Source organism: Humulus lupulus, chromosome 3 (genome assembly GCF_963169125.1).
Source record: "Humulus lupulus chromosome 3, drHumLupu1.1, whole genome shotgun sequence".
NCBI lineage: Eukaryota > Viridiplantae > Streptophyta > Magnoliopsida > Rosales > Cannabaceae > Humulus > Humulus lupulus.
In genome coordinates, this window is record NC_084795.1 from 38,253,723 (window position 1) to 38,273,917 (window position 20,195).

General features: G+C 33.3%; 1 protein-coding gene across 1 annotated transcript; it reads right to left on the bottom strand.

Annotated features, from left to right (window-relative positions):
- Nucleotides 1–16,541: 16,541 nt before the first annotated feature.
- Nucleotides 16,542–18,263, bottom strand: LOC133822540 (mulatexin-like). Its single transcript, XM_062254909.1, has 3 exons — nucleotides 17,480–18,263; nucleotides 17,161–17,308; nucleotides 16,542–17,061 (listed from the first exon to the last, which is right to left on the bottom strand). Exons 1-3 carry the CDS (start codon nucleotides 18,246–18,248, stop codon nucleotides 16,719–16,721), a joined length of 1,260 nt encoding a protein of 419 aa, XP_062110893.1. The 5' UTR covers nucleotides 18,249–18,263; the 3' UTR covers nucleotides 16,542–16,718.
- Between the last annotated feature and the right edge of the window lie 1,932 nt (nucleotides 18,264–20,195).

A 20,195-nucleotide genomic window follows, 5' to 3' on the forward strand; every position in this document is an offset into this window, starting at 1 on the left:
CAGGGGCTCGGGGAATGGTGGTCAACGGCGGCAAGGGGGTCGGGGTCGGGCTGTTCGGCGGCAGGGGGCTCGGGGCTGGGCTCGATAGTAACGACTGGTGGCTCGGGGCTAGGCTCGACAACAACAACTGGTGGCTCGAGGGCTGGGCTCGACGGTGGGTGGGGGGATCTCGGGTCTGGGCTCGACGGCGCAGGGGCTGGGCAGGACGTGGAGGCTTGGGGGCTCGTTGGGGCAGGTGCATCGGTGGGGTTCGACCGTGGCAGAGCTCAGCATAGCCGAAGGGCTCAACGAAGGTAGGCACGACAGTATGTATCTCTTCTCATTCTGCTTTTGTTTTTTTTCTTTCTCTCTCTTCTCTATTTTTGTGTTTGGCTCACGACAATTTTCTTTGTTATTCTTTGGATTTAGCCGATACAAATGGTGAATCCTTGTGTTGTCCTTATTGACACTTTGCAAACAATAGCTTAAAAGTTGCCTTTTCTCTTTTGGATAATTATCTATGAGCATTGGTGGGTGAAGTTGTAAATGGGCTTCGAAGAAAAATCTGTGGTTAACAAGGTTAATGATCTGATATAGCTATGATATCTGAGGGCTTTCTAATAATACAGTGATTACATTTAATAGGTTTTTCTTGTTACTTCTCTAATGCCTGTTTGTTTCATCAGTGGATGATCACATCTGTTACTTTGTACCGTATCCTTAGATCACGTCTGACTTTGAGTTTCTCATTTGTGATGATATTTTAACTTGTCCCATTCCCAGTTGTTTACATCTTCTAAATAACATCAATAAGTTAGTTTCTGGTTGTTTGTATTGCAAATTTAATTGTCTCTCATACTCTCGCTCTACCTATGTTTTGCAATCCTTAAGCTCTTGTCGTCACTCGCATTCTCTTGAAAAATCATATTTAATTTCCAACTGAACTCAATCTCTATGATTATGGCTCTAGTTTGAGCTTTTTTCTTTGCATTTTTCTCACTCAATGTTTATTTTGTTGTTCTGGTTTGGTATGTTAATGGGTTCTTTAATAGATGATGGAAAATGTTTATGAGTAGTTTTTTTGTTGCGTTAATTGATGGACATGCAGCCTAGAAAGCTTTATATGAACCTACCCACTTAAAGGGAGGAACTTTCACTTCATTTTTGTGTTTATTTCTACATTGTATTGTTCACTGATCTTTTCAATTAACTTCTAGTGATGATTATATCATGTATAATAGTATTTCTGCCCTGTGATGGAAAAACTCATTATTGGAAACAAATTCTCCTTGGTTTTTCATAATTGCCCTATACATCTTTGCCGCCTCATTATCGCCACCACCACCATCATATCTATCTATCTCTCTTTCATTCCTTCTATACTACTACTACTACTACTACTACTACTACTACTACTACTACTACTACTACTACTACTACTACTACTCTCTATCTCTTACGAGGTGGGTGAAGATGTAAATGGGCTTTGAAAATAATATGTGGTTAATATTGTTAATGATCTGATATAGCTATGAGATCTGAGGGCTCTCTAATAATACATTTGTTACATTTAATGGGTTGCTCTTGTTACTTCTATAATGAATTTGTGTTTCCTCAATGGTTGTTCACATCCATTACGGATCCTTAGATCATGTATAACTTGAGTTGCTGATTTGTGATGACATTTTTACTGTGTCAACATCTTCACTGAGATGGTTCCTGGTTGCAATCCTTATGCTCTCTTCCTCACTCCTATACTCTTGAAAAATCATATGTAATGTCGAACTGAACTTAATCCATGATTAGTAACTAATGATGTCTACAATATAACTTATGTACTGATTTTTTATTTGTAAGCTGTAAAGTTGATCTTACTGTATTTTCCTTTTTAATGTTAGTGGGTTTTACAAATGGTAGTATTCTTTGCTCTGTGATGGAAAAACTCAATGTTGAAAACAATGCCTTGGCTTTTCATCATGAGCCGCTACGTCTTTTTTGCCTCATCATCTTCATCTTCATCATCATCATCATCCTCTTCTTCTTTTTTTATCCTCTCTCTCTCTCTCTCTCTCTCTCTCTCTCTCTCTCTCTCTCTCTCTCTCTCTCTCTCTCTCTCTCTCTCTCTCTCTCTTACGAGGTTATTGAAGATGTAGATTGGCGTTGATGAAAAGTCAGTGGTTATTTTGTTAATGATCTGATTTAGCTATGAGATCTGAGGGCTTTTAATAACTATTATATGTTACATGTACTGTTGTATGTTAATATGTTCCTCAGTGCACTACATTAACCCCCTTTATGTGTTATCATCGATTGACATGAAAAATTCATTACTTGAATCAGGAGAATTGTAAAATCTTATTTCATGTGAATTGTTCTGAACAAGTGAACGAGTTGAATTGTTGAACTAAATTCAATCTGTGTATAGCTTAGTAAAATGTATTTGTCTATGTTCTTGTTTTAATGTTGAGGATTGTAGTTTCATTAGCCCAATAATGAAAATAGTAGTAGTTTCAAATAGGTCCATGATTTTTCATCATAACCGTTTCCATCTTTAGATGGTAACAAGATGATCTTTTTTTTTTCTTTGCATTCTCTCTCTAGATTGGTGAAGATGCAAACTGGTTTTAATGAAAATCATGGTTATGTGCTTGAGTATAAAAAAGGCTCCATTTTAATATGTTTTTAAAATGTGTATGTCTAAAAGAACTGAGGGCTTTATCTCAAATGACTACTATGTTTTGATTTCGTTTATGTGTTAGTTCTTCATGTTGCAATTTTTTTTTTTTTGTAAGTGTTCTTATTACTTTTTTTATTTCAAAATTTGTATTTTTCTTAACTGCATTATGACTTTAAGGATATATATGTCTAGTGCTAAAATAATCATAATTTTAAATGTTTTGATTGAAGCTCAATTTTGTGGGGACATTACTTTTACAAATTCTAATTAATTAAACCTGTTTTGAGTAGACAGTCCTTACTAGTTGGTAAGTTTTTTGTCAAATTTTTATAATTTTAAACTTTACTTCTACCTGTTTTGTTGAATTGTGGTCTACATATGATGTTCATGGTGACTAGCAAATATGACTAGCATATCTAAGGATTTTACATAAATGATGATGGAACCGTTTGTAAAACAAAAAAGATAAAGTCCACGTAGGAACAAAAAAAATAGATCTGAATGCCTTTTTAATTTTCAAACAGAAGGAATTTCAATATTGTTTCCAAATTTGATTGTTTTTCTCAATATCAGATTCCTCTCCATGAATTTATTCATACACCTTTTTCAACCATTTTATTAATTTAATTAAAAAATTGTGTTTATTGTGTGTAATTTTTACATATATTTGGTCTGATTAATAATACTAAATATGTGACCTATACCATCAACGATCGCGAATCTGACTTCCCTATTAGACTTGTGAGTACTATATTTAATAATCATTTTCATATTTATATGCACATTTTTAATGCTAACAATCTTTAGTGTGAATTATTTGTACGCGGTTAAGTGAAATATCTAATGTAAGTTCTTCTCTTGCATTTATCAAGGATATGAAGTCTCTAAGTACCTTGTAAGTAACATGGTTTCAACACATTATTACACCCTTTCTAATAAATCATTCAAATTCAAACATATCTTTTTTCTTCCGTGCTGTTCTGCTTTGGGATATAATCTAACAACTATTAAAAAAAACTGCAGAGTACTTAGGAACAACAATATCACTGGTACAATTCCATCGAATAACGGAGAGCTCCAACAGTTACAAAAACTGTAAGTTAATTAAGAAACTCACTGGTACATTTGGTTAACTCTTTCTGTCTAAAAAAAACTGTCATTTTTTTTGGCAACAACTTTACAATGAATGGCTCAAACAACAGGTAATTTTCCTCAGCATTTTAGAATAGCTTCCTTCATTTTTGCTCTTATTTGAACTGCACTTAATAAATATGTTTCAAGTGTCTACTGCTTAAAACTTTTTTCTTGGATTTGTTGTTCAATATTATATAACCTCCTTCTTTTGTCTAAATTTATTCTTTGTTCTTTTCAGTCTTCTTCTTGTAACAAAAGCCACTTTTAACAACAGATGAACATAAGACCAAATAAGAAAAGAAGAAGAAAGAAAAAAGTCTTTTTTATTTCTATTTAATGTGATAAACATTTCCAAGTCTATACTTACTTTACATTTATTCAATAAGGCCAAATAAGAAAAGAAGAAGAAAGAAAAAAGTCTACTGTTCTTAAAGATTATAAAAATCTGAAATCATCAATTGCTGAAGTCTATCTATTGGAAATGTTTACTTTTAAATGGAAGTTAATTTTATCGAGTGAGTTTAGTTTATGATATCATTGTCATTTTAACTTATTTTCTTATTTTATTTATTCACTATGCAAATGAAAACGGGATATGTTTCTCTTGTTTTATGTTTAAACATTAGTGTTGATCCTTCTATTTCTTTGAAACTCTTTTATGTGGTTTAATTTAAGGTCAATCCTCATAAAACTAATTGGTATTAATTACAAGTTGCATGCAAAAGTTTTGAATTAGTTGTTCAATAACAAGACACGTTAGTTTATTATCATTGTTTTATAAATGATTTTGCATTTATTTTTTTCTGAGTGCCTTCAGAATTCAAATCCCTTGACTTCTATCACTAATTTTCAGGTTAAAACCACAGATCCTTTATCTGGAAAACTTGCTCAACGTGAAACAAGCACAATGCCACAGTGGGCTGGTTCTTGCTGGTAGCGTTTTCTTTTCCACTCTATAGTAGCTAGCCTTTTGTTGTTGTTCTCAACTGTAACACATTTAGCCTCAATCACATTTAGCGTTTTCGAAACAGAGGTTTAACAAGTGGCTGAAATATACTTTATATGATAAAAATATTGCCAAGGAAGCCTAGATTTAAGATGCTTGTAAGTTGAAAGTGCTTGTTTTTCTTCAAACAAAACAAAGCTCTAATATATCTTAGCATCTTGAATGTGGCTTTGGCTAACCTCCAGATTTGGGCTTTTGTTTTGCTTGTTTCTTAGTTTTAGCTCTCGAACTTGGAAATTGTGATAATCAAGCCGTGACTCAATTTTTGTTTAAATCTTTTGATGCTTTCCTCATATTAATCTATATTCTATTTGTGGTGATATTCCTTATGTTTAGAGGCCTTTGAGCTTTGACTACATTTAAGTGAAAATTCTGAAGAATAAAAAAATAAATGGCCTAGAGAGTTTAAGTTTAAGCTAGTAGCTGCCACATGAGGTTTTTGTTTATGGTTGGCTATAATGGCTCCACCTCTGTCATTCTCTGTCATGTAAGCTTCTCTTGTTTTCCTCTCTTCCCTTTTATGTCTATTCTTGACTGTTTCTCTTAAACTTTTCATGAAACTTTAGGCAATGCAAGGTTAGTTTATTGAGTATGTATAGTTTCTTAGCTTATTTTTAGAAGCTTGTTTGTCTTCTAGAGCTAGATAGTAGCTTAGGAAATAGATATTTTGAGTCATTATTATAGCACTTATAGTTCAGAAGAGAAATAGAGATTTTTCCAAAAAATTCTGATTCTCTTTTTTTACTATTTCCCTCATGCTCTCTTACTAAGTACATTCTTCTACTCATGATGTACTCTACTAAAAGTTATGTATTATGAGATTTCAGGATATTTTTTTACTCTCTTTTAATACCACATATTTGACTGCAATGTGTCTTTTGGACTAATAATAGATTTATGGTGCTATAAAATCTTGAGCTTTTTGCAGTATTATTTGAGGTCAGGGGGATGTAAATTTGGAAAAGTGTGTAAATATAACCACACTAGAGGAAAGACTTCTGCAGCACCATTAGCACCAGTTCTAGAGTTTAACTTTGTTGGTCTTCCAATCTGAGTGGTATAACATCATTGTTCTGTCTATATTTTAACCTTTCAACATATAAAAGCTGCAATAATTGCTTATGGTCATCTTATGTGGTTTATATCACAGGGTGAGAAAGAATGTTCATATTACATGCGATATCCAGAACATCTGCCATTTCTATCAAGGTCTGCTTCTATTTTCCGGGTAAGTTATTATTGTACCAAAAATTCTACTCATTTCCATGCTTATTTAAAGGGTAGCGATGATACTAAGTTTTGAAGATTGGGAGTCTATTCAAAGATTTTAGTTTGCATTTGACATTAGTTGCTTCTGCTTGCAAACTCTGGTTTTTTGCTTCTGTCATAGTAAGGTTTTCTAGTTAAAAGTAGATTTTAAGTCAAATTTTTCAATACTTGCTTCAGTACTTTTAATTTTTTTTTGTCTCTCTTCATAGTTTGATGCTGCAAAATTAAGAAAGCTATTTCAAATGCTGGTTTATCTTTGCAGGCACCTGAATTCTTTACAACTGCTCCAGCCCTTATGATACCAAAAGCTATTTCAAATGCTGGTTTAGATGCTTCTCATATTGATTACTATGAAATAAATGAAGCGTTTTCTGTAAGACTTTAGTACTTGTAATCCCTATACTGTTCCTGATTTAGTAGGCATTTTTTTTTCATTCATTTATATTTGTCCTTCTTCTCTCTAGGTTGTAGCTCTAGCCAATCAAAAGCTGCTTGGTCTTAATCTTGTGAGTTTGGAGAAAACTAGATGATTTCTTTCAAGTTGATTTACTCTTAAGTCTGAAATGTATGATATTTTAAATGTGATCACTCTTCCATTTTCTGCAATTTGTATAGTCATTCGTCTGTCCACAATGCATTTCAGCTTTGCTCCATTTTGTCACTATCCTTATCTACAATTTTTTACTCTTCCAATTTCCAAATATCTCAGGAAAGCCTTAACGTACATGGTGGGGCTGTATCATTGGGACACCCATTAGGATGCAGTGGAGCTCGTATCTTGGTCACATTGTTAGGGGTAATCTATAAGCTTCCCTTCTCTTGCAATGCATTCCTAGTTTGACATTCTAATATCATTTATCTAGTTCTCTGGTTTTGTTTACATGTTTTCTTAATGATCTAAAGTCATAGTTCGTGGTCATATCTAAGCTTATGCTTTCTACATATACTCATGTGAAGTGATCTCGTGTTTGTCATTTATTCTTTTAAATTTCTGTTGAGAGTTTAGCTGTGGAATAAAAGAGACATTGGTAACTATGCTCTCTCTGATATATTTTACTTGCACTAATTTTATTCCAATGTGTAACTAGTTCATATACTGTAAACTTTAGGATAGAAAAGTTCAAAATTTTCTTTACTCTGTCATTATTTTGTGCTTGACTAGTGCTAGAGAAGGTGAGGCTTTTAACTATCTAGAAGCTGTAATAATAACTATTGTCCTTTCTCATTAAACAAACTGAAAAAGGTTGAATAAAACAAAAAAAACATTTATACTCTACTGTCACAAAAATGTACAAGACTATTTCTGGATGATCAAACAGAATTAACTTAGATGATCTTTAAGTAAATGGCTAACTCATTAGAAGAGCAAACATTTCCCTCTACTAGCGGGACATGATACCTATGGGAACCAAGATATAGAAACATTTTAAAGTTAGATACTTATAGTCTAAAGAAGAAGAAACTAAAGAAAGCATTAATATTCATGTATAGAGTCATTTGTTACAGCTATACTTGAAAGATATCTTTGTGATATTACAGCTATACTTATACTAGAGAAAGTAGATTCATATTGTTTTATGCATAATTTTATGAAATATATGAATATTGCATCTGGTCTGGGATTTCTTTTTCTTCTGTTGTTATATGAATATGCCTGTTGTTATAGCCAGCCATGGGTCATGTTTCATGAGCAATTTTTTCTTCAAATAATGCCTGTGTCATGTTGTTTATGGTATCTCTTAGTTTCTTGTTAATTATTTAGGTTTCTTCCTCCAGTAATGGATGTGAGATTCTAACTAGTCTAGTATTGGTTATCTGAAAATCTCATCTTCTCAAGCTTCAGATTTTTTTTAATTCATTTTGGTATCTTAGTAGTGATCACTGCAAGCATATAACAGTTGTTATAGGTCCTTTCTTTCATTCTCTCTCTCTCTCTCTGACCATTTCTAAATGTTGATGTTTGTCTGTGTTGCTCTTATAGATATATTTGTTATCTTGACACATTTCACAAGCTTTGTTTTAAGTTGCATGTTTTGTTGCTTCAGTCATTGTTTTGTATGGTAGTACATCTTGCTATACCTTGCTGTTTTGTCAAGTTTTGGAGTTATTACAAATTTAATTTAAACTTTATATGCTTACAGGTAGAAACTAGCTTAAGTCTTATGTTCTTAATAATAGAAGGACTTTTTTTTTACAATGTGCAGGTATATTGAGATGATTTCTTTGGAGCAATTCTTGACAACATTTTTAGTTGAGGCCTTTAGAATGGAAGAATGTATTTCACTAATTTTTGTATACATTTCTCGTTTTGTATTTAGTGATAAAAGAATCTGAATTGGGCATAAATTATGTTGTAATATGATTTCTTAAGCCTAGACTAGTAGACTAAATATTGTAATTACATTTGAGTAATTAAAAAAATCTATTTATGTTACCTTATTTGGCTTCAACTTTCATATTTGTTTTCCTAGTTTTGTGTAAGTAAAAAAAGATTATGTTTCTCTAAGCTAATATAACACATGTGTTATACTAAAGTGTAGTATAACACAAATAATGTGTTATACTAAAGTGTAGTATAACACAAAAAATGTGTTATACTAAACTATAGTATAACACAAAAAAAGTGTTATACTAAAGTGTAGTATAACACAAAAAAAGTGTTATACTAAAGTGTAGTATAACACAAATTTATAAGTATTGAAATGTGTTATATAATCGACTATAAATAACATAATTAAACACTTATCTATATATTAAAATAACATAGAAAGTGTGTTATCGTTGACAATATAATAACACATTTGTATAACACTAATAAAGTGTTATGTAAAGTACCCTGACCTACGATAACATAGTCGGTCTTAACACATCAAAAAGTGTTATGGTATGTTTTGATAACACATTTTCGGTGTTATTAACAGCATTTTTTTCTTTTAGTGTAGTCATAACCAAATATAAACTCCCATCAACAAAAATGAGTAATAAAAGGTTCCTGGACCAAGACCTAACCTCCGGGATGTCGAATCCTACTAAACTGGGTTGTAGGAACAATCCCGAGGCCTAAGGTTTGAGTTCTCATGATTAAAACATCATTTTGGCCACAAATGCCCTTAAGCGTCGTGACCCCACCCTACTGAGTTGCGACCTGCCTCCCAAACAGAGGCGCCAGCCACAAGCACCTGCACCATGCGCCACGGCCCGCCTCCCAGGCACCACGGCCCCAAGGCCCTTCGGCTCCACCTCTCTTCTTCACTAAGCTCGGGCCGTGGGGCCCAAGTACAGGGTCACGGCCCCACCTGGAACCCAGCCAAAATCCTTCATTTTTCCTCTTTTAAATCATTCCAAATACCTACTCAAACATCTCCAAATCCAAAAATCAAAGTTCTCAAACATCCCAATGGCCTAAACCATCAAATCCCGAGGCTCAAACAAATCAAAAACTAATCAACACATAAAATCCAATTCAAAGCTTAGAAACTCAAAAGCTCAAAACTTAAAGCTTGAATTACCTCAAATTGATTCCTTTCTCGCTAAATCCTCCTATTAATAAGCTTCTAATCTTCCCTAGAATTGCTATAACTTGATCCTCGCTTGAATCTGAGTCCTAAAACTCAAGTTTCCTTCGAAAATGCGATGAACAGTGAAAAGCGATAACGGGAGGAAGAGAAAAGTGTTTGAGTGTAATTTCCTTCTGACAGGTTACTTCAAGCTTAAGTAACCTCAAGTAAATTCTAATGCTCAGGGTCCCAAAAATGCCCCCCAGGGGTAAAATAGTCAAATTTCTCAGAATTTCCTCCCGATCTCACTAACTCCCAATATATAATCAAATAATCATTCTCATTATCCAATATCTCACAAATTGACCCAGTTATGACAAAACCGCTAAATTACATCCTAGGATCTTCTCATGCTGAATGACTCGAACATATCACATAATAATGTGGCCTCATTCATACCTCACCAACATGCATGAAAATATACAAATATGTCATCAACGACCCAAATTACCGAAATACCCTTATAATGAAAAACAGACCCACATGCATGCATTTATCATCATATAATAATATAGCTCCCATAATCATGTATATAATCATTTAATTGCATATTAAATCAATTATGACCCTCCTGGCCCCCTAATCCATGCATTATGCCACATTAGGGATTTTGGGTCGTTACACTAATTGTAAAAGGTTCATAAAATTATCAGCACTGCTTAGGTTGTATAACTTAAAAGTCAAACATGGGTGGAGTGATAAGGGAATGACAGAGATGTTATCATTTTTAGGAGATTTATTACCAGAAGGTAATGAAATGTCGTCTTCATTTTATGAAGCAAAGAAGATGTTGTGTTCGTTTGGAGATAACTATCATGTAAGTTATACATATTACTAAATCAATTTATGATTACAACCGGACTCACATCTGGATAGATATTAATATTTTGTGCAGGGCATTAGATCAATATGATACACACCGAAGACAAAAAGAGTATAGTAAACTAAAAGTTTATATTCCTAAAGTAAGTAAATTATTATTTATCTTATTAAAGTTTTGGACATATTTTTATTATAATAACTTGCCAAATATGATACTTACATTTGTATAACTATGTTGTAATAGTGTCAAAACCAAACTGGGTCTCCCGAGTGTGGCTATTACATTATGAAGTTTGCTAGAGATTTGATTTCACAGCCTAGACCGAAGACCTACTTGAAAAATGAGGTATTATTTTACTCTTGGAATTTTATTTAAACTATCGCTTATGATTTTATTTGGATGAATTAATTCTAACTTATTATTTTAAATATTTCTTAAATAGTTTAAGAGTTCAGCACCATATACGACTGACGAAATCAATGAGATACGGGATGAGTGGACTGAATCAATTTTGGCGTATCTCAGTTAGCAAATTAGAAAGTTTGGTGAGGAAACTTTGGTTTAAGTGTTTAATGCTTAGAATTTTAGAATGCAATAGTTATAACTACATACAATGATTAACTTTGAAATCTGAATTACTTTTGTAGGTTTTAATCACAAATGTTAGCTATACAAATGTTTTATTGATCTATGGTGTTTTTTTATTTATGTTTACACAGTTTTTTCTGTTTTCGCTGGTGTTTTTTTTTATCAAATAGACCATAGGAATTGGCATAAACATTTGCAGTTTTCCTGGTTAAAACATTATGTGACAGTTCCTAAATGATGCAAAAAATCACGTTTTTTAGCTTTTGTGGCAGTGGAGAACTGATGCAAACAAGTCTGGCATTCGCTTCAGTGGGGCACTGATGCAAACCTGACATTTGAGTCATTGTAGCACTGACACAAATGTCTGGCATTAGTGTGAGTGGAGCACTGATGAAAACCTGACATTTGAGTCAGTGCTCCACTGACTCAAATGTCTGCATTTGCGTCAATGTCCCACTGACTCAAATGTCAGGTTTGCATCAGTGTTCCACTAACGCTAATGCCAGGTTGTTTTGAGTCATGGAAGTTCGCATCACTTTTAAAACTGACGCAAAAAGTCGCTTGAGAGGTTAACAAATTATCGCATTACATACGTACTAACCTGTAGTCGCTTGAGAGGTTTGAGCTGTGAGTTCCCTTTTACGAGTTGCCACATCACCAGTTGTACCAAAACCAGGAAAGGAGGTAGCGGCAATGATAAAAGAGTTGTAGTTATAGAATTGTTGGCTTGGGCAATCTTTTCTATGCTTAAACATTTTCGTTAAAAAGTGGTTCAGGAATAATGTTGCTTATATCATTCACTACAAGAACAAATATTTTTAGGGGCAACGCTATTAGGGGTGACTCTAAACCGCCGCCAATAATGTCATTATCAGCGACGACAATACATATTCGCCCCTGATATCACCTCAGATAATTATTTTAATAAAAAACACTAGTAGGGGCGACATTGTCGCCCCTAATATTGACAAGTGTCAATATTAAGGGAGTCATTGCCGCCGCTAATACATTTCAAAATATTTAAAAAAATGTGGGTATTTACCCACCTAATATTTTTTTCGACTATTTGCGACGACATGTGTCACCGCTATTATTCACTACGTTAATTAAAAAGTGTCGCCACTAATAGTAGTGTATACCCGGCCCAATTCCCTCATCTACCTCATTTCGCATTGACGAACCCTAACCCCCCAAACCGACGCTTGGTACACTCAGGCCCTTGGAAAACTCCTTTCCGACCCCCCAAACCTCAAATCCAAACCTATAAATGTGTACCTCGACCCCCCATACCATAGCCCCAACCTTTTTCTCTCTCTCTCTCTCTCTCTCTTTATCTCTCTCTCTCCTCGAATTGCCGCCACCTCGACCATGCCGAGCGCCACCACGCTATCGCCGCCACCACCCATCCACCACCACCATATATATAGGTATATATAACTATATATATTCAGATTTGATTTTTTTTTCTGTTTTTTTTTTTTTTTTGAGTTTTTATTTAGTTTGTTTTTTTTTTGTTTATATATATATAAAAAAAGTTGTATGCAGTCGAGTATATGTGTGTGCATATATATAAATATAGGTGTATATATGTGTATATATATCTATTAATATATTTGTGTCTATATATATAGATATATTGATATTTTTTTGTGTTCATCAATTTCGTCTAGATCATTAATCGCTCATGGACACCCCGCGTCATACATGCCTAGACATCTGAACTCTCCGCATCACAATGCCTACCAAGAAGAAACACTATTGCTTACCTGAAAGAGGGGAAAGTAAGAGAGTGGGCTAAAATAAGAGTAAGAAAGTACAAACAAAGCACAACAATTTATAAGTAACACAAAGCAAACTACGTGCATATCATAAACCTATGGCATATCATAATAAAACATAATCATATCATAATCATAAGCATAATCATACATCATGTGATCATGGTACCTTTATTGTCCATGTCACATCATGAGGTAACCAGTAAAAGCACTAATCGATAAAACTTCCTCTATGAGATAAACAGGAACTCAAGTCCTCGAATAACCTCAGCGCGTCCGCCCTATGAGTTGCGTCATATCCTTAGTGTTGACGTGGTTCTTCACCAACAGATACTTTTACGAATAAACATGATGGATTAGTGCGAATTAGTGAATCGTAATGTGAAAATAACTTAATACTAGACTGGAGAAATTAGTAACATGGGAGGGATGATCACCCCTTTCTTTTTAGGTGGTTCGAAGGTTAAAATCCCTCTAGCCCACCAGTCGATATTATTGATATCTCTTGGTTAATCCTTACAGAGTACTTCTTTACAAAAAATATGCCAACCCCTTGTAATGCCCAGGGTCTTGGTATTTATAGGGGGAGGATACCTGGGTTGGCAAGGGGATCATCCCGTGACCTCTTTATCCTTCACGTCATCTCTGTGACACTGATGATTAATTCCTAAAACCTGACAGTGAAGTGTGGTCTAATCAATAGGTAAGGAGGGATAATGGGTCGCATGGCCCAAACCAGGCGTGGGATGTCTGATTACGCACGTTTATAGTGCGTGTCCGAGAATTCAGGAATGGAATAGACACGTGATGTCTGATATATGCACGTTTACATTGCGTGGTTGTCTTTACAAGGATTCTGGTGTCAGATCTATTCCGCATCACGAGCTTGATGTAGCGCCAGCTCGTGATATCCATACCGCTGACCCGCTGCCTTCGAGTAAACTGCTAACTCTCTAATCAGCTCGGGCTGGACAGGTGGAAACCCGTAACAACAGCTCCGGGTGGACGATTTACACGTGGCGGATTGAATTAGGCCATTTTCCAGCTCGCCAATAGCTCGCGGTTATTTAGGGCGTACACTTAGTAACTCATTTGCTGTGTCGCATTCAGCACGCTAACAACCTACTGATTTTCATACAACATACAAGCAGATATACAACAACTCATATCATAACATAGAAGCTCATACTTTTCATAACACATTAGCTCACATACCTCATATTATTCATAACGCAATATCTTACCATAGCTCATATTTTTCATAACACAAGAGCTCTTGCAACATATTAGTTCATACTTTTCATAACATAATTTATAGAAAATTCTAGCTAGCTTTCTTACCTCAAGTCTAAACAAAAATAAAGTGTGAGGTACTTCACAATGAGACTAGAATCACAATCAAATGTTCATCTTAAAATAATATAAGACTACACATGTCCAACATACATACCCACACGTGGCACATGTTGCACCACACTATAAACATTCAATAAATTTCACATAAAATCATAAAAGAATATACTCAAGTCTACTAGTGAATTTTTATGTTTGCAAAACAAGAATCATACACTTAATCAAATGACGTATATTTGAACGTAAAACTTAGCTTGTATGTAACATGCACACGTGAGATGGTTTTTAAAACTTGTTTTGAAGTTGGTAATATTTATTTTTTTATTTTCTTGTCAATTTCACAAAAATTCAGCAAGCATAAAATGAATAGCCAATTGATTACTACCACATCGTTCCTTTAAATCATACTTTAGCTATCCATAAATTTTGTTACAAAAATATTTAATTCATTAAAATAATTCTTTAGCTTAATAATCTCATTTTTTGTTTAATAACAATTAAAATATGATAAATTGTGTAGTTGTTTAAAAATAATTAATTTGATATGATTAGTTAATTTCATTAAAGTACTCCTTAAATAAAATAAATAATACCAATAAAAACGTGACATCTTTAATTTCCTTTACAAAAATAACTTTTCTAAAGGAAATCCAAAACATGGCCCGAAAACAAAGACGTGGTGGAGGCTGCTCCAGCGGCGAAGAGGCCACTGAGGATGGTGGCACAATCTGGGGTGCACATGTTGAATGAGAATGAAATATTATAATGCACACACAATAAAAGATAAAATAAAAAAAATATGGCCCTTATGCATGTAATTTAATTGTAGAGCGGGTAGGAACGCGTGTAATATATATATATATATATATATATATATATATTTTAAAAAAAAAAACTACGCGGAAATCTTGATAGAACTAACTAGAGCCCCCCCACCTCACAGAAAAAGAGACCATCACTATTGGAATGTTATCACCATGATAATATATTTTTGTATTTTGGCCACATTTCCCAACACTAGATCACGTTAAATATCCAATAAATTTATCTTTATTTTAGTAGAATCCATGCCTATAAATTAATGAGAGTTGGTATATGAGATTAAATGGTATTGGCGACCATATCTGCTTATTCTAATATATAAAGAATGACATGTAAAGACACAATTTACATCAAAACATTGAACACAATTACATGATAAGTTATTTTCATTTAGTAGGACTTATTTTAAAGAAATGTGATAAGTTAGAAAAAAAATATAATACATATCGTATCTCTAAGTCAAATTTGTGATGCAATGTTACATTTTAGTAGTTTTGTAATAAAAAAATATTTTTTCATCTTGTGTTAAAAAGTATCCAAAATTAAACCATGTTAAAATTTGTGTCAAATTTAACACATAAAATATGATATGGGTTAAATTTAACACTTCAATAAAATGCATTTTATATATAAAGTACAAAAAATATATAATATAGAATATATTTAGCATTTCTTATATATAATACTTCTACTATTATTAATTGTCTTATGCTATATACAAATTTAATTATTCAATATGTTATAATAAATTGTTGCCTCGTCATTGTACACATATGATTCATTAATTATATTTTATTAATGCTGTCAAATGACTACTACTAAAACAATATCACCCAAATTGAACTTAGATTTACGTTCTATATAACATAATCAATATGTGGTTTTCTTGAGAGTTTGAACAAAGAATACCGCAAGCTTTCTTTAATCTACAAGGAAAAAAAATCACCTGTCCCTAAATTTTCTGTCTCCTCCATGTCTCACCAATTATTTAAAGACACATCATTTATTTATTTAATATACATTTAAATTATTTACAACTTTCTCTTTTCTCAACTATATATAAATGTGGTGTCTTAAAATAATTAATAGAACATAAAGGATAGAGGAGACAGACAATTGCGGACAGCAGATTTTTTTTCATCTAGAAGTCGCTGCATCGCTAGATGTACAGAAACCAAGGAGGACAGTGAGGGCTAGCTCTTGGATAATTAAGGCGACCCAGAACCAAGCTCAACAGCCCCAAATTGTAAAATTTATAAAATTAATTAAGAGTTCTAAATTTATAGTTCTACTGAGTTGCAATAAACTTGTAACTGTAGAGCCCTTATTGACTTGCAAACTTTCCTTTTATGCTTAAACATTTTTGTTGGGCAATTTTTCAGCGTCACGTCCTGTTAAAAAGGCTTATTACTGGCCGAAAAGAATAGAGAAAGTGATTTTTTTTTTAATTTTTGAAAATATGAAACTAAAGCTTGTTGGATATAGCCACGTGTCTCCTGTTAGAAATTAAAGCCGAATATTTAGTATTTGTCTAAATAATATATAAGGCACAATATTTAAAAGTGCATTTGTGCATCATTTATTTCTTTATATATAATAAAGTTCAACGCCGTACAATAAGTTGAGGCCCTTCGATACGGATGCACACAAATTACATAGACTTTCTTAACTAGCTAGAGCCAGTAGCCCAGTACTATGGGTCTTGCACTACTCTGATCGATTTCAGAGGCATTCAAATGCTAGAAACTTTTGGAGAGAAAGAGGTTTGGTCAGAGAAATAGTCCAAGATATCTCCATAGCTCACTCCTAACATGTCACAATACCTTTTATAGTACCCAACAATGTTAGTACCAGTTCTCAAACCACCATAATTGCCATGGCCATAAGTTGGGAGTTGATTAGGTCCAGAGTTAGCATTGACAAGAATGTTATGGAATGAAGGGTTGTTGTCGTGTTGAGTCATCCAAAACCATATGGCTGTTTTAAAGGACACAACTGAATCTGTTGCTACCAAATCAGGGTCGTTTATCAAGTCTATTCCTAGAGCTCCACCAGCAAGTCCATAGTTGTAGTTGCTGGTCAAAGAATAATAAAAATTAGAATAATATTAACATCGACGTATAAATAAATATATTTATATACATGTATTTATAAAAATGGAAAGAAATACTCACTGAGTGAGTTGGATAGGTCCTCGACTACTATATCTTTTACCAGAAGCACATAACCAACGAGAGGATGTGCAATAATCATTCTCACTGGTAGTTCTACTGATATAACAATATCCCCATGCATGTGGATCAATCGAATCAGTCCATTCTCCTACAAAAATAGATTATCGAACAATTATATCTATGTAACAAATCTAAAATACCTATAAATATTATTGCAATTACTTTCCTTACTTTTTCTTCATTTGAAAAGTGCAAATAATAGAAGAAAAAAATGTAATATAAGCTTTTAACGTAGAACACATATTCACATTCAACTAACCCGTGGTTGCTTGAGATGTTTCAGCAAAGAAAGCAGCGAGCTCTCTTTTGCGAGTTTCAATATCACCAGTTGTACCGAAACCAGGGAAAGATGCAGCAGCGATGATAAAAGAGTCATAGTTGTAGAAACTTTGACTTGGACAATCTTTTCTATGCTTAAACATTTCGTTAAAAAGTGGTTCACTAATAATGTTGCTTACTATAACATTATTAGTAGCATTATTGTCATGTCGGAGCAAAGCTCGAGGGAGATCAACCCAATGCGCTTTATCCCAACATTGGTACTGACAATTTGATCCCTGGCAATATGAGCTTGTGCTACCACACCAATTAGATGTGCTACAACACCTTCCTGTTCCACAAGGACTGTTTCCATAACTAGGTCCGCATCTGTGATCTGGTCTTTCTGGGCCTGCAGGTGGTGGCGGACTGGGAGGAGGTGGGCTCGGAGGTGGTGGACTGGGTGGAGGTGGGCTCGGAGGTGGTGGGCTGGGTGGAGGTGGGCTTGGAGGAGGAGGGCTGGGTGGAGGTGGGCTTGGAGGGGGAGGGCTTGGGCTTGGGGGTGGTGGTGAATTCCAACACTGACTTTGACAACGATCCTCACAATAGACAGATGTGTTACCACAAAAGCCCCAATAACTACAACATAAGTTATCACGGCATAATGCACCACCTACGTCTCTTCCACATTGGGGTTCATCTGCAAAGGCAATCCCTAACCAAAGAGAAAGAAGAGAAGAAGAAAAGAGTATAAGAATGTTTAACTTCATTATGAGTTTTGCACGAAGATATACGTTTATGCAGTGTGCATGGCTATTTATAGAGTAGGTCAGGGGTATTTTTGTTAATTTTTATGCAAATAATTATTTGAGATATTAGTAAATTAGCACGCATGTCTTGGTTATCGTGCCTTGTTTCATAGCTAGCAGTAAATCAATTGACTAAAAATATCTTTTCAGTACCTTATCACTTTTAAAAGATGCAAAATCATCACTTTGATTTACGTGTTTTGTCGTCGATTCTGTTTTTAATAAAAAAAAATTAAACCCTATCGACAAGTCAAGGACCCACTATATTATTGACAAAGAATAATAAATGATCAGTTTTTTTAATGGAGTGATACCAATCAAAATATTACACAACTAATAGTTTTTCCAACCAATTAATATGCCATGTTTTAGTGTTGTGTCCACATATGGTTACGTTTTGGGTTTATCCCTTTTTATAGGTCGTGGTTTATCCCTTGTTTTTGTTTTGATAAATTATATTTTGTAATTTGTATTTTGTAAAATAATTTAAATAAGTCATAAATATAATTTTGATGAACATAAAATTTAATATAATAATACAGTTTTTAAGCAGGATAATTGTATTTTTGTTCTATGTTGTTAGTTTGATGAATTATTTGTGATTTTAGTTCAAAAAACTTTGATCAAAATCGGATTTAGTGATCTATTTAAATTATTTTAGAAAATACAGAGTCCAAAAATTAATTTATCAAAACACAAAGTCCAAACAAATAATTAGACAAAATACATCTAAAAAAGTATAAACTCTTACGTTTTTTTTAATAACTCTCATAATTTAATAAAGTTATTAAAAAAATGAATTACCTAAATAATATGTATACATTTACATTGAACTGTGTGAGTAAAAAATTTCACAATGTTTCTCTATCTTTTTTTTTTGGTGAAATTTTACCACTAATAACATTGTATTGACACCCATTATTTAATAATTAAACCAACCCCCGTCATCAATAACAATAATAAAAACAAAACTGCTTTTTCTTCTAACTTTTTAAATACACACATAAATTTTTTTTATTTCAATTGTTGATCATAAAGCGGATATAAAAAAAATTATAGGCATACATATTATTTTTATTAATGGCGTAGTATGAGAAAAAAGAGAGTAAAAATTAAATTTATATGGTAATTTGTGGAAAGTGATAAGAAAAATATATAAAGAAATTTTAAAAAAATTAGAATGAAAATAATTTTTTATTGTTATTAATTTAGTCCGTGTATAACTATAGAGTGAAAATAGCCCTAATAAAATATACACAATTATATAGTTAATGATTTCTTGTAGCTATTAATTTTTTTGGTAGTAGTATTGTAATTAACAATATTAAGTAAAAGAATTTAGTGCCATCAGCAAATAATAATAAGAATAAATAATATTTTTTTCCTCCTAAACTTTGTTCTTTGTAGATTTTTGCCCTCTAAACTTTTTTTTTTTTTTTTGAAAAAAACCCCCCAAACTATTATAACCATTGCAAATGTCCTATTTCAGTTGCATTTCGTTCATTTTTTTTAAGCAGTTTGTTGATGTAACATTGATATAACGCTAATATAACATAAGTCAATAGTCCTTACAGGAAATATATGCATAAAGCTAATGTTTGTATGTTTAATGACAATAAACTCAGTTTTGACTAGTTTAAATTAGTTAAATAGACCATCATACTGCAACTATACCTGTAGTCAGTATTCAGACTAGCCAACACTACTACAAAAAAGGTTTTTTAGGACTAGCATTGCGAGATCTAAAATAGTTTTTAAGACTCGCGCTCCGCAAGTCCTCTATTTGAGAGCCTTAAAAACTAAGGTTTTTAGGACTTTCATTGCGAGTCCTAAAAGAATGTTTTTAAGACTCGCAATGCGAGTCCTAAAAGAATGTGCGAGTCCTAAAAACATTCTTTTAGGACTCAC